Source organism: Pelecanus crispus, chromosome W (genome assembly GCF_030463565.1).
Source record: "Pelecanus crispus isolate bPelCri1 chromosome W, bPelCri1.pri, whole genome shotgun sequence".
Lineage (NCBI taxonomy): Eukaryota > Metazoa > Chordata > Aves > Pelecaniformes > Pelecanidae > Pelecanus > Pelecanus crispus.
The window spans coordinates 14,226,659-14,249,999 of record NC_134675.1 but is presented as its reverse complement, the minus strand read 5'-3'; the positions used below and the strand labels follow the sequence as shown (position 1 = coordinate 14,249,999).

The following is a 23,341-nucleotide window of genomic DNA, read 5'->3' as shown; positions in this document are numbered from 1 at the left end:
TTGAGTAAAATTTGTCAGGAAACCAATTTAAGATGGGACCAAGCCCTCCCTATTGCATTACTAAGGCTCCGAGTCAAACCAAGAATTGAGTCCATTTGAAATTCTATTTGGGAGACCATTTCAAACTAGATAAATTAATCTACAACAATAACATTCTGTTAACAATTGTAAATGGACGATCCTGTCTCCTAATGTGTTTGAAATGTTTGTAGAAGTTAATGCTAGATATGTGTCTTTAGTGACTAACAATCGATCAGTAGTTGAAGAATACAACGTGACCACCCCATTCATAGGATGCCTTAAGAATATAACCCATCTAACTTGGCATGGCCAAACGTATTCGTTCTTTGCATATACAGAAGAACAAGTAGCAATGTTTTGGCATTATGAGAGCCTAAAATTAAGCCATGCAAGTTTATCTCTGAGAAAACTAAATGAGATCTTAAACCAATCTCAAGAACTTACACTAGCAGAATCTGTCATTAAAACGGTAATAACTAAAGACAAACTTGTTGGACTGTCTAGTCAAATTGAATCTGATACCGCACATCACTGGTGGGATATCTTTTCAGGATACTCACCCTATGCAGAGAAAACTTTGAATATTTTAGTTCACCCGCTTTTGATATTGTTAGTATTTGTTATAATGCTAACAGTTGTCAATTGCCTTTTGTGGTATAAGCTAAAGAAACTGGCCATAAGAGTTTGGGCTCTGCCTAAGATAATGAAATATGAAAATTTAGAAACTTTGTAAAGGAATATACAAAGTTTAAAGAAAAGGGGGGAATGAAAGGGCTAAACCTCTGACAATACCTGACTCAGATAGTTTTAGTTATCTGCTGAGACAGATATTTCGAAGAATGTGACTCCTTGTCTGGCACAATTAAAACAGACCCTGAGCAAGCTTGTTAGGCTTCCTGTGTAAAACACTGATAACATAGACTCAGGACCCCTGTGCTGAGATAAGCACTCAAGGAGCTGGTCTCGTAGCATTCCAAGGCCAAAGGACTGATGAGCTAATTCGAATGACCATAAATGGACAAAGGAAGCCCAAAAGTTCAACTAGCGGACAAGTGAAGAAGACTATTGGAGACCACCAGAGGACCCCTGAAGACCACCAAAGAGGATGACTACGCCTGCGGATTGGACATTTGCATATGTTAATGAGTTCCAAGAAATCTCATGTTTATGTAGATGAATTCCCAGAAATCATATGAATATGTATAACTTGATAGTATAAAATCTCTGGAAGTTTGCCAAATCGTTGGAGCACTCATGGTGGAACGATCCCCAGTGCTGCCCAGCGCTGTAATAAAGAATGCCTGCTTAATAGTAACTTTGTTGCTATTGAGTTTTATTTCGGGAACTTTCTGAAGACTCCGTTTCCTCTTGAGGAGAGGTTCGGACTTTGAAGAATAGTATCTGCGAGTTTTTGTATCAGAAGAAAAAGGAACAGAGGGACCTCAAGTTTACTCCTATATTAATTAATGCAGCATTTCTCTTCCTTGTTGGACCCACAGAAAAGATATCTTCACCTCTCCCATTCTTCTGTCCCCTTGGGGATATCAGCTCTTTGTTTCTCTCATTCTCTCCTATAGCCTCAAGGAAAGTCTCCTGCCTGAATGAGAAATCCCTGGCTCCTGATAGCAGCAAACTGATGAAGCACCCAGAAGAGCACAAACCTAGAAAGCTTTCCTTATTTTGAAGCTCACATGTTTGAAATGAAAATAAACTCATGTGTTACCAGTTACTGGTGTTTCTCTTCTTTTGTGTCTATGAATAAAGAAGTGGGGAGAAAAAGTTTAAGTCATTAGCTCAAGAGCACGAAGGGCTTCAGCGTCAGAGCAAGAAGCAGCATTCCCAGCTTCTCAGATGTTTCACAAGTCATCCCTCTATAAGCTGGTGTTACTTTCTCCAGTCTATTAAGAATATTTTAGCACCAAACCACAGATTTATATCCAGAGAGAAGCTGTGTTTACAAGAAACAAAGAAAACCATGGGAACCAAGATGACATATCAGTATACTATAATTTTCATGGCTATATCAAAAGAAAGCTTCCTTCTTTCACTGAATAGTAACAAATCTCCACTCTATCAGCACAGTCATAATATTTCTGCCAATTGTACAAAATGCAACACAGACTATATGTTTCAATATGTTTAATCCTCAGCAGCTGCCATCTAGACAGCCAAACTTTCCCAAAAGTCAACGACAGACACTTTGCTCTAAGAGAAAGGTCTGGTCTGTGTAGCCACTGTGAGACAGAAGGGTAAAATATTTAATTAGGGAACTGCTGAGGACAGGATATGTTCCTGTCCTGGTTTCAGGTGGGATAGAGTTAATTTTCCCCCTAGTAGCTGGCATAGTGCTGTGTTTTGGATTTAGTATGAGAATAATGCTGATAACACACTGATGTTTTAGTTGTTGCTAAGTACTGCTTATGCTAGTCAAGGACTTTTCAGCTTCCCATGCTCAGCCAGGTGCACAAAAAAACTGGGAGGGGGCACAGCCAGAATAGTTGATCCAAACTGACCAAAGGGATATTCTATACCATATGACGTCATGCTCAGTATATAAACTGGGGGGGGTTGGCCGGGGGGCAGCGATTGCTGCTCGGGGAATGGCTGGACGTCGGTCAGCGGGTGGTGAGCGGTTGCATCACTTGTTTTTCCTGGGTTTTGTTCCTCTCTCTCTCTCTCGTTGTTTTCCTTTTCATTACAATTTTTTATTGTTATTATTATATTTCAGTTATTAAACTGTCTTTATCTCAACCCATGAGTTTTCTTACTTTTGCCCTTCCGATTCTTTCCCCCATCCCACTGAAAGGGAGAGGGTGAGTGAACAGCTGTGTGGTACTTGGTTGTCGACTGGGGCTAAACCACAACAGTTCCATATAGCTCCATCCAGTGTGCAACTTAGAGCCATTCTTTGGCTGCTTTGCATTATACTGCCTTATCACAACCCCAGAGGGATTGTCATTTCCTGGCTTTCTTAAAAGACCCATTCACATAGGGCAGAGAGGAACTTTTCACAAGACAAAGATTTGTTCACTAGAGAAATGACTAATTGCACTTCAAGGGTGTATTGGGAGCCTTGCAGAAGACATTGTATTCAAGGAGTTAGTGATCATGAATAAGCCATGTCTGCTGTATTGGGCCTTGTACTTAGGGCTTGAGAAGCCCATATGTTAGCATGAGTAGCCATTGTAAGGGAATCTGCTGGAATACCCAGTGCAGGCCTCTGCTGCACACTGGTGGATGTTGTGACAGACATAATATTCCAACCTGTCAGGAAGCTTCCTATTAGCTGAACAGTTTAGTAATATAATGTGTAACTTATAATATCTTTGGGAAAGGTAAACTGTATGTGGATCAAGGGGTGGAATGTATTGATCCTGACTGAGAAACCATTGCATATTTAGGAGTTAGTGATCCACATAACAGTTAACCTGAGTAGGCCCAGGCCTGTGTTGTGCTGCACAAATTCCTTGGTCACAAGATAAACTCAGCCAGCTCATTGTAACAGAGGAGCCTACAGGCAGTTCCCACTTGGTATTGGCGATTATGCCACCTGCGTGGCCTCACCTTTATCTAAAAGTGCAGCAACAAGTTCTCATGTGAACATCCTTTATGAATAGAGTTGTTTTCTTGTAAGGAAATTATATAATAGCTCAAATGGCCACAAAGGAGGAACGTCTCTCCACAAACAGGATCTGCGGATCCATCCGGGGTCTGTCTGATGCTGCATGAACACAGGGTTCCCAGCATCTGAAGGGAACTTAAGATTTACTTGCTATCTATATTCCTCTTCTTATTCTGTCTTATTAAAACAGCTATTTTATGTAGGCATTTGTTGCCAGGCCTTTCTTACTGAGATCCAGAAAGAACCCTGCACCGTCTCTCTCTTTCTCACCTCACACACACCCCCATCCCCCATGCCCATTGCAGAACGAAGGGTAGGCCAGACATGCCTGAAATATACGGGGAAAGAAAAAGATCACATCTATGCATTTAAGCCATGACTTTACATGTTTATGCTAGTCAAAAGCCCAATCGAAGAGATGAGGTCTTGGGACTTATTACAGAATCACTGAATGGCTGAGGTTGGAAGACACCTCTGGAAGTCATCTTGTCCACCCCCCTGCTCAAGCAGGGCCACCTAGAGCAGGTTGTCAAGGACCATGTCCAGTTATCTTTTGAATATCTCCAAGGAGGGAGACTCCACAACCTCTCTGGGCAACTTGCTCCAGTGCTCAGTCACCCTCACAGTAAAAAAGTGTTTCCTGATGTTCACATGGAACCTCCTGTGTTTCACTTTGTGTCCATTGCCTCTTCTCATGTCACTGGGCACCACTGAAAAGAGCCTGGCTCCAACTTCTTTACACCCTCCCTTCAGGTATTTATATAGATTGATAAGAACCCCCCTGAGCCTTCTCTTCTCTAGGCTGAACAGTCCCAGCTCTCTCAGCCTTGCCTCATAGGAGAGATGCTCCAGACAGGAGGGGTATTCCAGTTCAGGTAGGGGATTAAAAGAGGTTTTAGTCAGTTTTATCATGATGGCGCTATGACTGTCTGTTCAGGAATACCACAACTGTACACTAACAGATCACCTCATATTACAAATTTGGTATGGATCAGGCATGAGTATATGACTGTGTCCTGGTTTCGGCTGGGATAGAGTTAATTTTCTTCCCAGTAGCTGGCATAGTGCTGTGTTTTGGATTTAGTAGGAGAAGAATGTTGATAACACACTGATGTTTTAGTTGTTGCTAAGTACTGCTTATGCTAGTCAAGCATTTTTTTTTTTACAAATATGAATCACCAGAATCAAATCATCTCTCAGAGTTTGCTGGATTGTTTACTTCCTCTTTATCTCGCCCTTTTCTAAAATGTATTTTGTGTATGTTTTATAATGTACAAAATATAGTATTACAGTATTACATGTTTATAATTTAAAAGTAAATAAATACACATACATTAGAATCATAGAATCGTTTAGGTTGGAAAAGACCTTTAAGATCATCCAGTCCAACCATCAACCCAACATCACCAAGTCCACACTAAACCAACTAAGGGTAGACTAGACTAAACCATGTCCCAAAGTGCCACATCTACATGTTTTTTGAACACCGGGGTGCATGCCCAAAATTTTTTAATGACCGAGGTGCGTGACCAAAAAAGTGTGGAGACCGCTACCCTATTTGGCAGTCTCTGTCCTTCCTTCCATCCTTCCTTCCTTCCTTCTGTATTCCCTCTATCACTACCTTCCGTCCATTCTTCCTTACTTCTTTATTCCCTCTATTCCCTCTATTCCTTCCTTCCTTCCTTCCTTCCTTCCTTCCTTCCTTCCTTCCTTCCTTCCTTCCTTCCTTCCTCCTGTAGTGATCCTGACTGGAAGACCATTGAACACTGAGTAGGCCCAAGCCTGTGTTGTGCTGTGCTGCACTATGCTGCACATACAGTGTGGCCTTCAGGCCTGTTTTGTGTTGCACAAATCCCTTGGCCACAGGACATAGCCAGCTCGTCGTAACAGGGGAGCCTGCAGATAGTTCCCACTTGGTACAAGCGATTATACCACCTGGTGCAAGCACCCATGGTGCAGGTGCCTGTGGTGCAAATGTCTTTGATACAGTCGCCTGTGGCGCACACGTCCATGATGCAGACGCCTTTGTTGCATCCACTGCGGTACAGATACCTGCGGCGCAGGCACAAGCGATGTAGGAGGGGTGCATGGAGCAGCCTAGGAAGGGCACCACTGAGGTACGAGCTATGCCCCGGAAGGATAAATGGTGGGATGAGGACTGCTGGTCCTCTGGTGAGGATGAGTGGACAGAGAGGGTGGAGGATGAGTGCCGCAAAGCATTTCTGTCCAGCCATTAGTGATTCATAAAGCAAAGAAGCCCCCAGAAGTGCCCCAGCACAACTTTACACAATCTGAACTGCAGGATCTAGCAAAAACATACCAGCAAAAGCTGGGAGAAAGGCTGGCAGAATAGCTATGGGAGTATGGAGGAGATGACTTACATTTAAATCCTAACAAATCGAACTGTTTAGGTGCCATAGGGCAAAACCCAATGATTATCCAGCAGCTAAGAGAAGCACAGGGTAATGTATCCCACTCCCTGTAGGCATGGCTCCAGCAAGCTACAAAAATACAGTATCCCTCACCTACTGACTGGGATGATAAGACAGTATTCTAGACAAATATAGCTGAGGCTGGTCACTATTTAGGGGAACTAGCCACAAGGCAAGGCGTATATTCACATAACTTTTTGGTCTTGATACAGAACCTTTTATACCCAGCATGAAAACCTGCATGTTAGAGGGTGCCCCTTGTGCCTTGAAAGGGTCAATAATGTCCTTGCTAGGGTCTGCTATGGGAAGATGATTGGGGGATGTTATCCTGCACTAGGACAGCTTGGTGATTATCAGACTGAAATTGAGGGGATGGAGCATTTCACAAAATCACAAAAGCACAGAATGGTTGAGGTTGGGTCATCTGGTCCAACCCCCTCTTGCCCAAGCAGGGCCACCTAGAATCATAGAATCATAGAATCATAGAATTGTTTAGGTTGGAAAAGACCTTTAAGATCATCCAGTCCAACCATTAACCTAACATTACCAAGTCCACACTAAACCAGTCAAGGGTAGACTAGACTAAACCATGTCCCAGAGTGCCACGTCTACCCATTTTTTGAATGCTTCCAGGGATGGTGACTCCACCACCTCTCTGGGCAGCCTGTTCCAATGCTTGACTACCCTTTCCATGAAGAAATTTTTCCTAATTTCCAGCCTAAACCTCCCCTGGCGCAGCTTGAGCCCATTTCCTCTTGTCCTATCGCTAACTACATGGGAGAAGAGACCAACACCCACCTCGCTACAACCTCCTTTCAGGTAGTTGTAGAGAGCGATAAGGTCTCCCCTCAGCCTCCTCTTCTCCAGGCTAAACAATCCCAGTTCCCTCAGCCGCTCCTCATAAGGCCTGTGCTCCAGACCCTTCACCAGCTTCGTTGCCCTTCTCTGAACACGCTGCAGCACCTCAATGTCTTTCCTTTATTGAGAGGCCCAAAAATGGACACAGTATCCCAGGTGCGGCCTCACCAGTGCCAAGTACAGGGGGACAATCACCTCCCTGCTCCTGCTGGCCACACTATTCCTGATACAAGCCAGGATGCTGTTGGCCTTCTTGGTCACCTGGGCACACTGCTGGCTCATGTTCAGCTGGCTGTCAGCCAACACCCCCAGGTCCTTTTCAGCCAGGCAGCTTTCCAGCCACTCTTCCCCAAGCCTGTAACGTTGCATGGGGTTGTTGTGACCCAAGTGCATGACCCGGCACTATGCCTTGTTAAAACTTATACAGTTGGCCTCGGCCCATTGGTCCAGCCTGTCCAGGTCCCTCTGCAGGGCCATCCTACCCTCCAGCAGATCAACACTCCCACCCAACTTGGTGTCATCTGCAAACTTACTGAGGGCACACTCGATCCCCTCATCCAGATCATTGATAACGATATTAAACAAGGCTGGCCCCAAAACAGAGCCCTGGGGAACACCGCTCGTGACCGGCCGCCAACTGGACTTAACTCCATTCACCACTACTCTCTGGGCTCGGCCACCCAACCAGTTTTTTACCCAGCGAAGAGTACGCCTGTCCAAGCCATGAGCTGCCAGCTTCCCAAGGAGAATGCTATGGGAGACTGTGTCAAAGGCTTTGTTAAAGTCCAGGTAAATGACGTCCACAGCCTTTCCTTCATCCACCAGGCGGGTCACCAGGTCATAAAAGGAGATCGGAGCAGGTTTCTCAGGATCACAGAAGCACAGAACAGTTGAGGTTGGAAGGGACCTCTGGAAGTCATCTTGTCCATCCCCCTGCTCAAGCAGGGCCACCAAGAGCAGGTTGTCAAGGACCATGTCCAGTTATCTTTTGAATATCTCCAAGGAGGGAGACTCCACAACCTCTCTGGGCAACTTGCTCCAGTGCTCAGTCACCCTCACAGTAAAAAAGTGTTTCCTGATGTTCACATGGAACCTCCTGTGTTTCACTTTGTGTCCATTGCCTCTTCTCATGTCACTGGGCACCACTGAAAAGAGCCTGGCTCCAACTTCTTTACACCCTCCCTTCAGGTATTTATATAGATTGATAAGAACCCCCCTGAGCCTTCTCTTCTCTAGGCTGAACAGTCCCAGCTCTCTCAGCCTTGCCTCATAGGAGAGATGCTCCAGTCCCTTCATCATTTTTGTGGCCCTTTGCTGGACTCTCTCCAGTATGTCCATGTCTCTCTTATACTAGGGAAGCCCAGAACTGGACACAGGACTCCAGGTGTGGCCTCACCAGTGCTGAGGAGAGGGGAAGGATCACCTCCCTCGACCTGCTGGCAATGCTTTGCCTAATGCAGCCCAGGATACCATTGGCCCTCTTTGCCGCAAGGGCACATTGCTGGCTCATGTTCAACCTGGTGCTTTCCAGCTGGGAGGCTCCCAGCCTATACTGTTGCATGGGGTTGTTCCTCCCCAGGTGCAGGACTTGGCACTTCCCCTTGTTGAACTGCATGAAGTTCCTGTCAGCCCATTTCTCCAGCCTGTCCAGGTCCCTCTGAATGGCAGCACGATCCTCTGGTCTATCAGCCACTCCTCCCAGTTTTGTGTCATCAGCAAACTTGCTGAGGGGGTACACTCTGCCCCAGCATCCAGATCATTAATGAAGATGTTAAACAGGACTGGACCCAGTATTGACCCCTGGGGTACCCTGCTAGTTACTGGCCTCCAACTAGACTTCGTGTCACTGATAACCACCCTCTGGGCCTTGCCATTCAGCCAGTTTTCAACCCACCTCACTGTCTGCTTATCCATACAGCTTGTCTATGAGGATCTTATGGGAGACAGTGTCAAAGACCTTCCTGAAGTCATAGAATCATAGAATCGTCTAGGTTGGAAAAGACCTTTAAGATCATCCAGTCCAACCATTAACCTACACTACCAAGCCCACCTAAACCAATCAAGGGTAGACTAGACTAAACCATATCCCGAAGTGCCACATCTACCCGTTTTTTGAACACTTCCAGGGATGGTGACTCCACCACCTCTCTGGGCAGCCTGTTCCAATGCTTGACCACCCTTTCCGTAAAGAAATTTTTCCTAATTTCCAGCCTAAACCTCCCCTGGCGCAGCTTGAGCCCATTTCCTCTCGTCCTATCGCTAGCTACTTGGGAGAAGAGACCAACACCCACCTCACTACTACCTCCTTTCAGGTAGTTGTAGAGAGCGATAAGGTCTTCCCTCAGCCTCCTCTTCTCCAGGCTAAACAACCCCAGTTCCCTCAGCCGCTCCTCATAAGACTTGTTCTCCAGACCCTTCACCAGCCTTGTTGCCCGTCTCTGAACACGCTCCAGCACCTCAATGTCTTTCATTGCAGTCATTTCATTGCAGAAGTTTATCAAGCTGGTCAAGCATGACTTCCCCTTGGTGAAGCCACAAATAGCCCAAAAGAAAAATTACCCAGAGAGAGATGTTAGATAGGACTGGACCCAGTATTGTCCCCTGGGGTACACCACTAGTTGCTGGTCTCCAAATTCTTTTGTAGCTTATACTGACTGATGCTTCATTGTGTTTGCTCCATTAGCTTTAATGCAGCTGTGGTTATGTTACTGACATTATCAGTAACTAAGTACTCAAGCTTCAAGTCATGGAAAAGGCCTTTAATAGGCCTTAAATGAAGGCCTGCTGATTTGAGTGTCAGCTTAAGCAGGCCCTACCATTCAAATCAGAAGTTCCAAACTGGTGGCACTAACTAGAGCAATCAAATTCACAGACTTTCAGAAGGATATCCTGCCTACTTGTCTCAGTTGATAAGGCGATCTACTGCCTCAATTTCTGTGATACCTAACTTTCATTCAGTCCTATGGGGAAAAGAGTCTTTGAACAGAAATTGAATAACAGTTGATATAATGATAGGTCTAAGTTGCTGCTCTTTGCTTTTCCAAGCCATACATGAAGAAAATGAATGATAGTCTGACTAGATTCACTGTAAGAATTCAAATATCTGTGAAGGACAACCAAACTTTTATGTCTACTATTAATTTCACATTGGCAATGGTAAGGAAAAAACAGGCTAAATGAGCAGTACATTGGGGCAATTAATAGGAAACAAGAAGCAGAATATGGAGCCTGAAGTACAGAGTAACAGAGAATTCTTTTTCTTTTGTGCCATATCTCCAAAAAGTTCATGAAAAACTCCTTTTTTCAATAAGCAGAGAAGCTAAAGCTTCAAATTTCTGGGAAGTTGTAACAAGGGATGGAGACCACAAGGAGAATTCAAGAGCAACAGGAGCTTACCAGAAGCTGTGAGTTGCAGAACTCAGCTACTCAGCAGCAGGTGATCTCTAGGCCTCCTTTAACATACCTTTCATCTATCTATTTCTGACTGACTGGTCCAATCATTCAGCTAGGTTTTGTAGCTTTCCTGACATCATCATGGCAATGAAAATGGACTTACAGATATTTCAAGGCTCAACCAGATATTATTTTCATAGAATCATAGAATGCTTTAGGTTGGAAGGGACCTTGACAGATCATCGAGCCCAACCCCCCTGCAGTAAGCAAGGATTGAACCTGTGAACTTGGCGTTATTAGCACCATGCTCTAACCAACTGAGCTAACCCACTGGAAATCACATGAGCACCAAAAGGGAGGGCTAAATTCTGTCTATTACCAGGAACACGCCAAATAACAAAAACTGAGAGAAGGGATCTTTGTTGATTTTTACAGTTTGCAGCCTTCTGTATCTACCATCTTGTCTCCACTGACCAACTTAATGTATACTTCAATGTCATTTCTCCACAAACGCAACCCAAATATTGCCTACTATTAACTGCCTTACTCCTACACTATCCTAATATATCTCTCATGGCTTCTTGTATCTCCATTCATTCAAACCTGACAAGCTATCTGGTAAGAATAACACCTACAACCCTCCCCTCTTTTCCACTGTTCCCTTCAGCTCTAATCATGCAGTTAAGTATGTTGTCAGAATCCTCCAGGTTTGCAACTTTGCAATTGTCCCTACCTGACTTCCATTTTTTATACACAATTTCATTAACTTTTATCTAGAATATTTTAATTTCTTTATTTTTCTGGGTCATTTGTACTCAGTTGGTTCTTTGGGTCAGCTGTAGTGGAACCTGGATTTTGATTTTTGCACTTTCTTCTTAAATATGAGCTCTCAAATTTAATTTAATCAGAAATATTATGCTTAATGCGCTATACTTTTTGTCATCTATTTCAGATTATTATTATTTCAGATCCCTAAGATGTGTACTTTTATGAGATCTGCAATTACCTTCTTCAAGCAAAAGCAAACAGCTTAGCTCTTACTGACATATTCAGCTTTAATCACAATGTTTCAGCTTAACTGGAAGAGATGTTATCTGCAAAACCAAAGTTTAACTACCTGACCATAGTTGCTACAATATGCAGACATTAAGCATGAGAAGTCCTGCCTCTAACAGAATTCTGCTTACTGGTTATCTCTCTTTTAGTGTTTTGATACTATATTCAGATAAAAAAAGTCTTTCAACATCTTACACTCAAGTACAGATTTTTAAATCATTTCCAATTGTCTCTCAATAATAAACAGCCAATTCTTGCCCTTTCTTATAGATTCTTTTGTACTTCCTGTTTTGATTATGAGTCAAATAACGCCCTGCTTTTTCAAATCTATGCAAAAAGCCTGTTGCAGCCAAATCCTACTCATCAGTCCTGACTCTTCCTAGCTTCCTTTCTCTAAAATGCCTTATTCCTCTTCACCCATCTCTAACAAGTGATATACTCTACATATGTTTGATAAGCTTCACAAAAAAGCATACACTTTTTTTGTACATTTTAAGAAATACAGTTATAATTATTTTATGTAGGCTTTGAACCATAATTTATATGTTAAACCATGTATGGTCAGATCATAGACATTCTGATTATCTTATGCACTCTGAATTCTTAAATTCTAAGTCCTATCTAGTGACCAGGTCAGTCTGATAAAATTGTATAAGGATAGGGTAGGAGTAAAAGAAGAACAGATTCACTGCAAACATCAGAATTCAGTACTAATGAACATGCTGAGAAAGAAATACCATCTGGAGATGATTTTGCTAGGAATGATCAGAAACTAAAACTGGCCATGCTAAAAAGATACCCATGAAAGGAAATTCTGAGTAAGACTGTGCAAATGTATAAGACTTCTTAAGACAAATAACTGTACAACAGTAGAGCTCTGAGCTCTACATTGGCAGGACAGAATGAAATATAGCACTCCAAATCCAAATTACATACAGGAAGCTCTGTGGAATTTCTTCGCATATGCCCACTGCCTGCTTCTTGTGCTTTAAGGCTCGTAACAGCCAGAAGACTAGAATTCACCCATCAGTGTAGTTCATATTATTACTACAGTTTTCCTTCTCGTGCATGAATCATTTAACATTCTTACATTTCTGTTCTACTTGCATTCTCCCTATCTGCATAACTAAATAACAGTATTGACTCCCTTCACATGTGCCTTCTTTTCATCTGTACCTAGTAATGTATTTTTCAGTCGTTCATTATTCAGTCTCTATTTTCTCTCATTCCTATCTGTACACCTGATCAGTAATGTATCTATTATTAATATGTCATAGGTGGGTACATGGAATTTCACTGACACATAAGAAGACAGTAGTGGCTTACTACATTCTTTCCTTAATCCAACAGGAGATTTGGATGTGCTAGGTATAAAAAAGTAGGCCCTGAATTAGCCAGCTGGCCTGGCAAAAGACAAAAGGGGAAGAAGTGAATCCTCCAACCAGCTAACTGTTGCTTATTTCAGCATTGCAAAGGCCCAGATAGGAATATAAAAAAAAAAAAACCACCTTGAGCAAAAGACATGTATAAGAAAAGAAAAAAACACATCAATGAAAAAAACTTTACTCTTGGATTCCTTCATCTTATAAAATGACAATTTCCAGATGTGGATTCAATTTTGACACAAAAATTCCTCCTGAATTTTTGTGCCTCCAAATGGGAATAGCCTTGCCTACCTGTACAAGTGCTCCAAGAGGGAAGCCGGTACTCAGTCTTTATACACCATGTTTTGTACTGCCTCAATGTCATTTTCCAGCTTTTCTTATGTAAATTATTTATATTAGATAAACTGCACAACTGATTCATTCAGGTGTGCAATAATTGGGAACGGTTGAGATACATGCTTCAAACTTTTGAGTCAATGACAGTATGTGGGAACTCATTTTATCACACAAATAACAAACGGGTAAGTATCACTGATGATCTGTGCTTAGATATTTGCACACAAGCATGCAACAGACTTGTTTATTATTTAGGCATTCAGCTTTATAAGCCCTGCATATGTGGCTCACATTTTGAGGCCAATTGTCAGAAAAGCCTCGGATACTGAATAAAAGGGCTAAACCTCTGACAATACCTGACTCAGTTTTAGTTATCTGCTGAGACAGGTATTTCGAAGAATGTGACTCCTTGCCCGGCATGATTGAAAACAGACCTTGAGCAAGCTCCTTAGGCTTCCTGTGTAAAGCACTGATAACATAGACTCAGGACCCCTGTGCTGAGATAAGCACTCAAGGAACTGGTTTCGTGGCATTCCAAGGCCAAAGGACTGATGAGCTAATTCAATGACCATAAATGGACAAAGGAGGCCCAAAGTTCAACCAGTGGACAAGTGAGGAAGACTATTGGAGACCACCGGAGGACCCCCGAAGACCACCAAAGAGGATGACTACGCCTGCGGATTGGACATTTGCATATGTTAATGAGTCTCATGTTTATGTAGATGAGTTCTCGGAAGTCCTATGAATATGTATGACTTCATAGTATATAATCTTTGGAAGTTTGCCAAATCGTTGGAGCACTGGTGGTGGAATGATCCCCAGTGCTGCCCAGCGCTGCAATAAAGAATGCCTGCTTAATAGTAACTTTGTTGCTATTGAGTTTTATTTCGGGAACTTTCTGAAGACTCCGTTTCCTCCTACGGAGAGGTTCGGACTTTGAAGAATAGTATCCATGAATTTTTGTATCAGTTTTGGCGACCCAGGTGGGACCATCTCTGTCCAGCTGCAGGACCCCCTGAGTCGGAGACTCCCTTGGCCGGCCCCGGAGACTTCTCTGGAGGGACTCCCCGATTCGGCGGATCCGTGCGGGGGCAGACAAGGACCTCTGGTAAGAATAAGGCATTCTTTTTTTCTGTTTTGACCGGTCATTTGAAGCTACTCGTAAGTCGCGGTTCGTGAGAACCCCGCAGGGTGGCATACAATTGCATGTACGATTTGTATTAATCACCTGGTTACTACGTTGCATGGCTGTATTGTTCATTTGATTAGTACGGTCGTTCATTTGTGCATTTGTATTTGATTTTGGTTTACATACGCGTGTGTTATATAGTTATATGCTTGGAATACACATATTTGAAAATCTCTGATCATCCTATGTCGACATTTATTATCGGGGGTAGTAGTTGTTATTGTATCTGTGATAGTAATTGTTAGTTGTGTGTGGTGTTCGTGCCCCAGTCTCTGTCCTTGTCCTTGTGTTGTATAAATTTTAGAATGGGGAACCAACAAGGCGGAGTTCTGAAAAAGAGCCCTTTGGGCTGCATTTTAGCTCACTGGAAAGACATTGGGGGGCCATCTGGAGGGAATGTGGATCGTAAAACCTTGATAAAATATTGTAATCAGTGGTGGCCTTTATATAAGTTAGATGATAGCGAAAAATGGCCTTTTAACGGAACTTTAAGGTATAATACTTTGTTGCAACTTATGTTATTTCTACGAAGAGAGAGAAAATGGGATGAAGTGGTTTATGCAGATATGTTTTTCACTTTGCGAAATCACCCTGAATGGCAGAAAGTATGTGGAATTAATCTAGCGCCCCAGGACCCTATGGTTCTGGCGATAGAAGGAGAGAAAAATAAGCAGGGGAGAGAATTAAAGAGGTGTTGCTCGGCGTGTAGCATTGGACAGAGATGTTTAAAAGTTGGCCCGCAGAATGAAAGGCTGGAGGATTATTTGCCTCCGCCAGAGAGAGAAGGTGATAGGGAAGGAGATGCTGGTGCTGTTGGGGGTGAAGAATCGGAGGCACGAGTCAGGGAAGAAACTAATATCGGATTTTCTCCCATCACTGCCAGAACTCGGAGTAAAGTGGGACCTATTATACAGGCTCCACTAAGGCAGGCAGTGGGAGGACTTGTTAGAATTAAAGTGCCTTTTACTTTAGCAGGCTTGGACTGCTGGTGAATTACTGCAAGGAATTATCGGGATGATCCCGAAAAGGTTGCTAAGGGATTTGAATTGATTGGTGAAAACTCAGGACCCTGATTGGGAGGATGTGGATGCAATGTTGGATGTGGTGTTTAGTGAAGTACAGGCTCTGGTTTTGGTACAGGGAATGGATTGCTTATGATATAAGGAGAAAGTTACAGAAGGTGCAAGGAACAGATGCAAGAGATTTAGAAAAATTGCTGGAGACTGCTTGGCAAGTGTATTGGAACAAAGATAGTCAGAAAGAGAGAATAATGGGCAAAACAATTGCTAATGCTACAGTGGCTGCCTTGCACACCACAGGGGGGTCAGACACCACCCTCTTGGAACTCCTCAGGAAACAACACTAAGGGAGGGAGAGGAGCCATGAGAAGGGGTGTAAGTGCCCCACCCAAAGGAAATCAGCCCCTCTTAAGAAACCAGTGTGCTTATTGTAAACAAACGGGGCATTGGAAAAAGGATTGCCCAAGATTGGGCAAATTGGTGAAAGTTGCCAACATGGAAGAAAATTGACGGGGACCAGGGGAATCTTCCCTAGCAGAGCCCTTGGTAAGAAAGAGTACAGCTAGGGAAAGAGGAAAAACCTGTAGAATTTCTAGTAGATACAGGTGCCACGTTTTCAGTATTAAATCATAATTTATTGCCCGTAAGTAGACAAAATGTTAATATTGTGGGAGCAACTGGACAGGTCGAGAAGGCTTTCTTTTTGAAACCCTTAAAATTCAGAATTGGGAAGAGTGTAGGGATTCACAAATTTCTCTACCTGCCTGAAGCTCCTAGACCACTTTTGGGAAGAGACTTATTAGCTGAAACAAAATTTAACAATGGAGAAATTGTTTCTAAAATACCAGAAGAAAAACACATTGAAATTCTAAGTCTGGCTCTCACTGAACCCCGAGTTAAAGAAGAAATTATACAAGAAATAAAAGACCAGGTATACCCAGGAGTATGGGCCTCAGGAATACCAGGAAAGGCTAAAAATGCAGAATTGATTGTTGTTAAACTCAAAGAGGGAGCACGACCTATTAAGGTAAAGCAATATCCCTTGAAATTAGAAGACAGGCAAGGAGTGAAAAGCATTATAGAAGAATTTATAAGATTCGGATTATTGATTGAATGCTCTTCAGAGTATAGCACTCCTATTTTGCCTATCAAAAAGCCTGATGGCAAAACCTATCGATTGGTACAAGACCTGCGGGCAGAGATTTACACCCAGTAGTGGCAAACCCATACACTTTATTAACTAGTTTAAAAGAAACCTATGAATGGTTCACAGTACTAGATCTGAAAGATGCATTCTTTTGCCTCACCTTGGCCTCTGAAAGCCGCAATTTATTTGCCTTTGAATGGGAAAACCCTGGTTCAGGACGAAAAAACCCAACTAACCTGGACAGTGTTACCTCAAGGATTTAAAAATAGCCCCACGATCTTTGGAAATCAATTAGCTAAAGAATTAGAGACCTGGGAAAGACCTCCAGGAAAAGGTATCCTTTTACAGTATGTGAATGATATTTTGATAGCCACCGAAAAGGATGAAGAATGTAAAGAATGGACTGTGAGTTTGTTAAATTTTCTTGGACTAAAGGGTTATCGAGTCTCATTACAGAAAACCCAGATCTTGAAGAAGGAAGTAATATATCTGGAATTCGTGATTTCTAAGGGACAGAGACAGCTCGGGAATGACCGAAAAGAAGCCATTTGCAGGACTCCAGAACCAACTACGGAAATGGAGGCTGTCGTGCATGATTGCATAGAAACCATTGAGACTGTGTATGCGAGTAGGCCTGACTTGAAGGAGGAGCCGCTAGAAGAAGCTGACCACACCTGGTATACCGATGGGAGCAGTTTTGTAAAGAATGGAGTTCGAATGGCAGGATATGCTGTGACCACCACAGACCAAGTGGTAGAAGCAAAGTCACTCCCTAAGAGCACATCTGCACAACGAGCTGAAATAGTTGCTCTAGTAAGAGCATTAGAGCTTGCTGAAGGATTGCGAGTGAATATCTGGACAGATTCAAAATATGCCTTTGGTGTAGTTCATGCCCATGGGGCGATTTGGAAGGAGCAAGGACTTTTAACCGCTCAAGGAAAAGTCATAAAACACGCTGATATAATTTTGCGACTTTTAGATGCTATACAACTTCCGTCAGCTGTAGCGATTATGCACTGCAAAGGACATCAGAGAGGTAACACTGACAGGGAAGTGGGAAATAAATTGGCTGATCATAAGGCAACGCAAGCTGTGGAACAAGGTGAGATATTAAGTCTAATTCCTGAAAAATCTTTGCAACTACCTGAGGTAGTTGAATATGATGAAAAGGATCAGAAGTTAATTACTGATTTAAAGGCTGAAATTTGCCCATCAGGGTGGGCAATGTTGAAAGATAACAGAATAATAGTTCCCTTTAGAATATTATGGAAATTGGTAAAAACAAAACATGGCAAAACTCATTGGGGAACTGAAGCTTTGTATAATTCCCTCACCAAGCAAATAGTAGCCAGAAATCTGTTTCAAACTGTAAAAACTATGGTTAATATATGTGAAATATGCTTAAAGAATAATCCCAAGGTAGAGAATCGTGTAAAATTTGGAAGTATTGATAAAGGGAATGTTCCAGGTCAAAATTGGCAAATAGATTTTTCGGAGCTCCCTAGAAAAGGGGGGTATAAGTATCTATTAGTATTAACTGATACCTTTTCCGGGTGGCCTGAAGCTTTCCCTTGCAGAACAAATAAAGCCCGAGAAGTAACAAAAATTCTGTTGAAAGAAATTATTCCTAGATTTGGAGTGCCAGAAGTGATCTCCTCTGATAGGGGACCACACTTTGTGTCACAAGTAGTTCAACAAGTTAGTAGACTTTTAGAAATTAACTGGAAATTACACTAATGTGTACAAATAGAAGTGTTAATAGAACTGCTGGAGTGGGGGCCTCCTTAACATTGTTGAATCCACGACCCATTGTGAATCAAGACCAAATAATTAGGTTACCATCCACTTGTAAGAAGGTAGCAAAGATAAGGCAAAAACATATGTTGTTCTTTAATATATCCTTTCCAGCTACACCTCCCTGTAGAGCAAAACGAGCTTGGTATGACACTTTACTTGGAGGCGTAGGAACCGGAACAGGACTCCTAAACTCAGTAGACCTTGAAACTTTAAAGAACAAAGTTAGAGCAGCAGGATTTGATGTAACTCAAGCCATCAAGGTTCAGGCTGAATGGATGCCAACCACCTTTAATCCTCAGATGCAAACTTTAAAATATGATAAAGAGTCCTTGAATCTCTTTAATAAAAGTATAATTGCCTGGTGTCCTGGTTTCGGCTGGGATAGAGTTAATTTTCTTCCTAGCAGCAGGCATAGTGCTGTGTTTTGGATTTAGTAGGAGAAGAATGTTGATAACATGCTGATGTTTTTAGTTGTTGCTGAGTACTGCTTATGCTAGTCAAGGACTTTTTCAGCTTCCCATGCTCTGCCAGGCGCACAAGAAACTGGGAGGGGGCACAGCCAGAATAGTTGATCCAAACTGACCAAAGGGCTATTCCATACCATATGACGTCATGCTCAGTATATAAACTGGGGGGGTTGGCCGGGGAGCAGCGACCGCTGCTCGGGAACTGTCTGGGTATCGGTTGTCGGGTGGTGAGCAATTGCATTGTGCATCACTTGCTTTGTATATTATTATTACTATTATTATTATATTGTTATTATTATTATTTTACTTTATTTCAATTATTAAACTGTTCTTATCTCAACCCAGGAGTGTTTCTCACTCTTACTCCTCCGATTCTCTCCCCCATCCCATCAGGGTAGGGGGAGTGAGCGAGCGGCTGCGTGGTACTGAGTTGCTGGCTGGGACTAAACCATGACACCCGGATACAATCACTTAAAAATCTGACAAATTTATGGGTTGGACCATTTGTACCCTACAAGTTATGTGGCAATTAGAACAAAAGAATAAGGTACAGTCCTACTCGATGAGTAATAATGAGTTTATGTGGATAAAATTATTTGGACAATGGGACCACCCCAGACACTGGGTAAAAGCATATTCGCAATTTGTGCAGTGCTATGATAGATGGTGTGCAGGAAAATTAATATTCTGTAATGTAACCAACCCTGAAATAATGTGTAAATTCTTAATTCTGCCAACACTATTCTCGAGTCAAGAGAGCCTAGAATATTAGTTACCAGAATTCCGAGGGAAATATATTGGGAATGATAATAAAACATATGATTTAGATCTTTGTGAAACCACCTCTGATGGCATCTTATGTGGACAACAATCTCAATTATATGAACCCTGCTTGTTAGAACATTCTGTTAACAATTGTAAATGGACGATCCTGTCTCCTAACGTGTTTGAAATGTTTGTAGAAGTTAATGCTAGATATGTGTGCTTAGTGACGAACAATCAATCAGTAGTTGAAGAATACAACGTGACCACCCCATTCATAGGATGCCTTAAGAATATAACCCATTTAACTTGGCATGGTCAAACGTATTCATTTTTTGCATATACAGAAGAACAAGTAGCAATGTTTTGGCATTATGAGAGCCTAAAATTAAGTCATGCAAGTTTACCTCTGAGAAAACTAAATGAGATCTTAATCCAATCTCAGGAACTTCAAGAACATTTAAGAAAAAGAAACAAGACACCAACAGAATCTGTTATTAAAACGGTAATAACTAGAGACAAACTTGTTAGACTGTCTAGTCAAATTGAATCTAATACCACCCATCACTGGTGGGATATCTTTTCAGGATACTCACCCTCTGCAGAGAAAACTTTGAATATTTTAGTTCACCCGCTTTTGATATTGTTAGTGTTTTGTTATCATACTAACAGTCGTCAATTGCCTTTTGTGGTATAAGCTAAAGAAACTGGCCATAACAGTTTGGGCTTTGCCTAAGGAAATGAAATATGAAAATTTAGCAACTTTGTAACGAAATTTACAAAGTTTAAAGAAAAGGGGGGAATGAATGAAAGGGCTAAACCTCTGACAATACCTGACTCAGATAGTTTTAGTTATCTGCTGAGACAGGTATTTCGAAGAATGTGACTCCTTGCCCGGCATGATTGAAAACAGACCTTGAGCAAGCTCCTTAGGCTTCCTGTGTAAAGCACTGATAACATAGACTCAGGACCCCCGTGCTGAGATAAGCACTCAAGGAACTGGTTTCGTGGCATTCCAAGGCCAAAGGACTGATGAGCTAATTCAATGACCATAAATGGACAAAAGTGGCCCAGAAGTTCAACTAGCGGACAAGTGAGGAAGACTATTGGAGACCACCGGAGGACCCCCGAAGACCACCAAAGAGGACGACTATGCATGCGGATTGGACATTTGCATATGTTAATGAATCTCATGTTTATGTAGATGAGTTCTCGGAAGTCCTATGAATATGTATGACTTCATAGTATATAATCTTTGGAAGTTTGCCAAATCGTTGGAGCACTGGTGGTGGAATGATCCCCAGTGCTGCCCAGCGCTGCAATAAAGAATGCCTGCTTAATAGTAACTTTGTTGCTATTGAGTTTTATTTCGGGAACTTTCTGAATACTCCGTTTCCTCCTACGGAGAGGTTCGGACTTTGAAGAATAGTATCCGCGAATTTTTGTATCAATACCATGGCAGAAAATGTGTCAGAAAAAATAGATCTTATGTTTTTAACAGCAACTGTGCCTAGGCTATAGCAGCAGAGAATTTTTCAGTGTGATTGGATCCAGTGAGAACCAGGTGTTTCCTCACTTGTAGTTCCTGGATCTGTCTGGATCCAAGAATTTTCTCACAGACTGTTTTCTGGATCTAGCTAGTTCCAGGTGTTTTCTAGCTAAACATCTGTGGATGCTTCAGAGTTACATGTATACCTAACTCTGACCAGTTAGGTGTTGCCTAACTGATCAGGCAGAGGTCAAGGAAGTTCTGCATAATTCTACTTTAAGAGCACTGGCATCCAAGAGCTGACCTCTTTTCCCTCATTTCACAACAAACCCAGCAGAAAGCGGTGGCTATTGGACTGTGGAACAGAAACATGGGGGCCATGACAGAGCACGGGCCCTGCCAGGAAGGCTGACCAGGTCTGACCTTCAGGGTAGACCCACAAAGGTTCCTTCCAAGCCTCAGTGCCCCTGCCTCCTTCATGTTCCCCCTTTCCAGTGGGACCCCTGCTTCCGAGTTACCCCAGGCTCGCCGCGGGTTGTAGCAGCCGGCGCACGCCCGGAAGCAGCCTCAGGGCACCAGGGCCACCCTTGTCACCTTTCCCTTCCGCACGCCCTGCCAAAAGGGGGGTCGAGATACCACCCGCGTCCTGGCTCTCGGGGACACCACACGCTCGATAAAAGGCGAACCTCCTCTTTTATTTTGATGGAGGGGAGGGGCGGGGGGCGGTGCCGCGGAACCAGCGCGAGGAGGCAAGCAGGGCCCCGGCAGGGCCTCCCAGCCACCACCACCTTCCCTCTCGGCCTGCGAACGGCTCGGCAGCTCGCGCCCCGCTCTGCACCTGGCCGCGGAGGGGGCACTGCGACTGCAGAAGCTGACTTGATACAGCGCAGCTCCTTTATACCTGTCCCCACGCATCACTTCTTCCAGTCGCCCGGCCCCGCGGCGGGAGGCCGAGGGGGCAGAGAGCTTCCCGGGCCTCCCCGCGGCGGCGGGGCCTGCGGCGGGGTTGGGGCGACGCCAGGGCCGGGGAGTCCGCCCTGCAGCTGCCCGTCCCCTGCCCCGGCGGCGCGGGGTGGCAGCGGGAGCCGCGAGGCTGGTAGCAGACCCCGCCGTCTGGCTGCGCCGCCGTCGCCTACTCGGAAGTAGTTGGAAGGAGGGTTACCTGTCCTATATTGACGTATCCGTATTTGCTAGCTATCCTGTTGGCCTCCGGTAGCCCCCCAGTTATCCGCACAGCCCAGTGGTTGGTGTACAGGCGCGTCCTGCAGGCGGGCAGCAGAAACCCCAGCACCAGGGTGAGCCGGCAGAGAAGGTCCCCACCGCCTCTGCCTCCCCAGCAGCAGCGGCGGTTCCAGTCCATCTTCTCCGTACAGAACCCCCACAAAACTTCTCCTTACTTCTTCTGAGGCTCACCTCCAGGCGAAACCGACGGCAAAGTCCTCCGAAGTTACCCCGAGGAGGAAACTAGGAAAAGCTTGGAATAGTGCATTGAACTGTCTGGGTGTTAAATTATGAGGGGTTGGGAATAATGATTATGATCAGCAATTATGATTACTGCTCTCTCCTCCTCCCTCTGCTCTTCAGGGATTAAGTAAATTGCTTAACTTGCTTGGAAAGCTTTTCTCACGGTTTCTGAGCTCCAGTCTTCTCCCTCGGTCCCCAGCTACATGGAAATTCTTCTCTGTGGGGAGGAGGATTCCTTCTCTCCCCTCTCTGCTCTTCCCTCCTCTCTCAGATTTCCCCCTTCTAGTGATCTTCTGTCTCCTTTCCTGCTTCTCGCTTTTCCTCTCCTTCCCTCTCCCCGTTTCCCGGAGTCCCGGAGCAGCACGGCGGCAGCAGCAGGCAGTGTGAGTGTTGGCAGCTGAGCGCCTCAGTTCAGTCAGGCTCGGTCACCTCCCTCTCTCCTCCCTCTCTCCTCCTCCCGCCTTCCCTCCTTCCCGCCGCCCGGCAGCGCCGAGGGTCAGGGGAAATGGCAGTCGCGCCGGCCCTGTGCCCTGCCGCCCCCTTTCGCTCTCTTCCGTGCAACGAGCGCCCGGAGCTACCGCCGGCCCCAGACACCGGAGCCCCTGCGCCCAAGGGCTCCCCTCTTCCATCGGGCCGGGAATCTGCCGCTCTCGCTGCTGAGACTGGGAGCCGTGGGTGAGGTGCGAGGCCTGCAGCAAGGCCCCATGTATGGCACCGTCTGCAGCACCTCCTTTGTGACCCCTCTGGGTCCTGGAGCCAAGGAGGTGCTTAGGGATGTGCCTGCACAGCCCCTGCACGGTGAGGCCCACCTCAATGATGTTTGGGTGCTACAGGAATTAATCCAAATATTAAACAAGAGCAACCCTGAAGCTGCCTCTCAAACCTTTGCCAACTATGCCTCCTA

General features: G+C 44.1%; 1 protein-coding gene across 1 annotated transcript in view; it reads right to left on the bottom strand.

Annotated features, from left to right (window-relative positions):
* The window catches only part of LOC104036601 (proprotein convertase subtilisin/kexin type 5), a 252,794-nt gene extending 230,461 nt beyond the window's left edge, over positions 1–22,333 (bottom strand). The window contains exon 1 of the mRNA XM_075725548.1: positions 22,136–22,333. Within this exon, the coding sequence (XP_075581663.1) occupies positions 22,136–22,333 (198 nt within the window). The remainder of the gene's footprint in view (positions 1–22,135) is intronic.
* Positions 22,334–23,341: the final 1,008 nt, after the last annotated feature.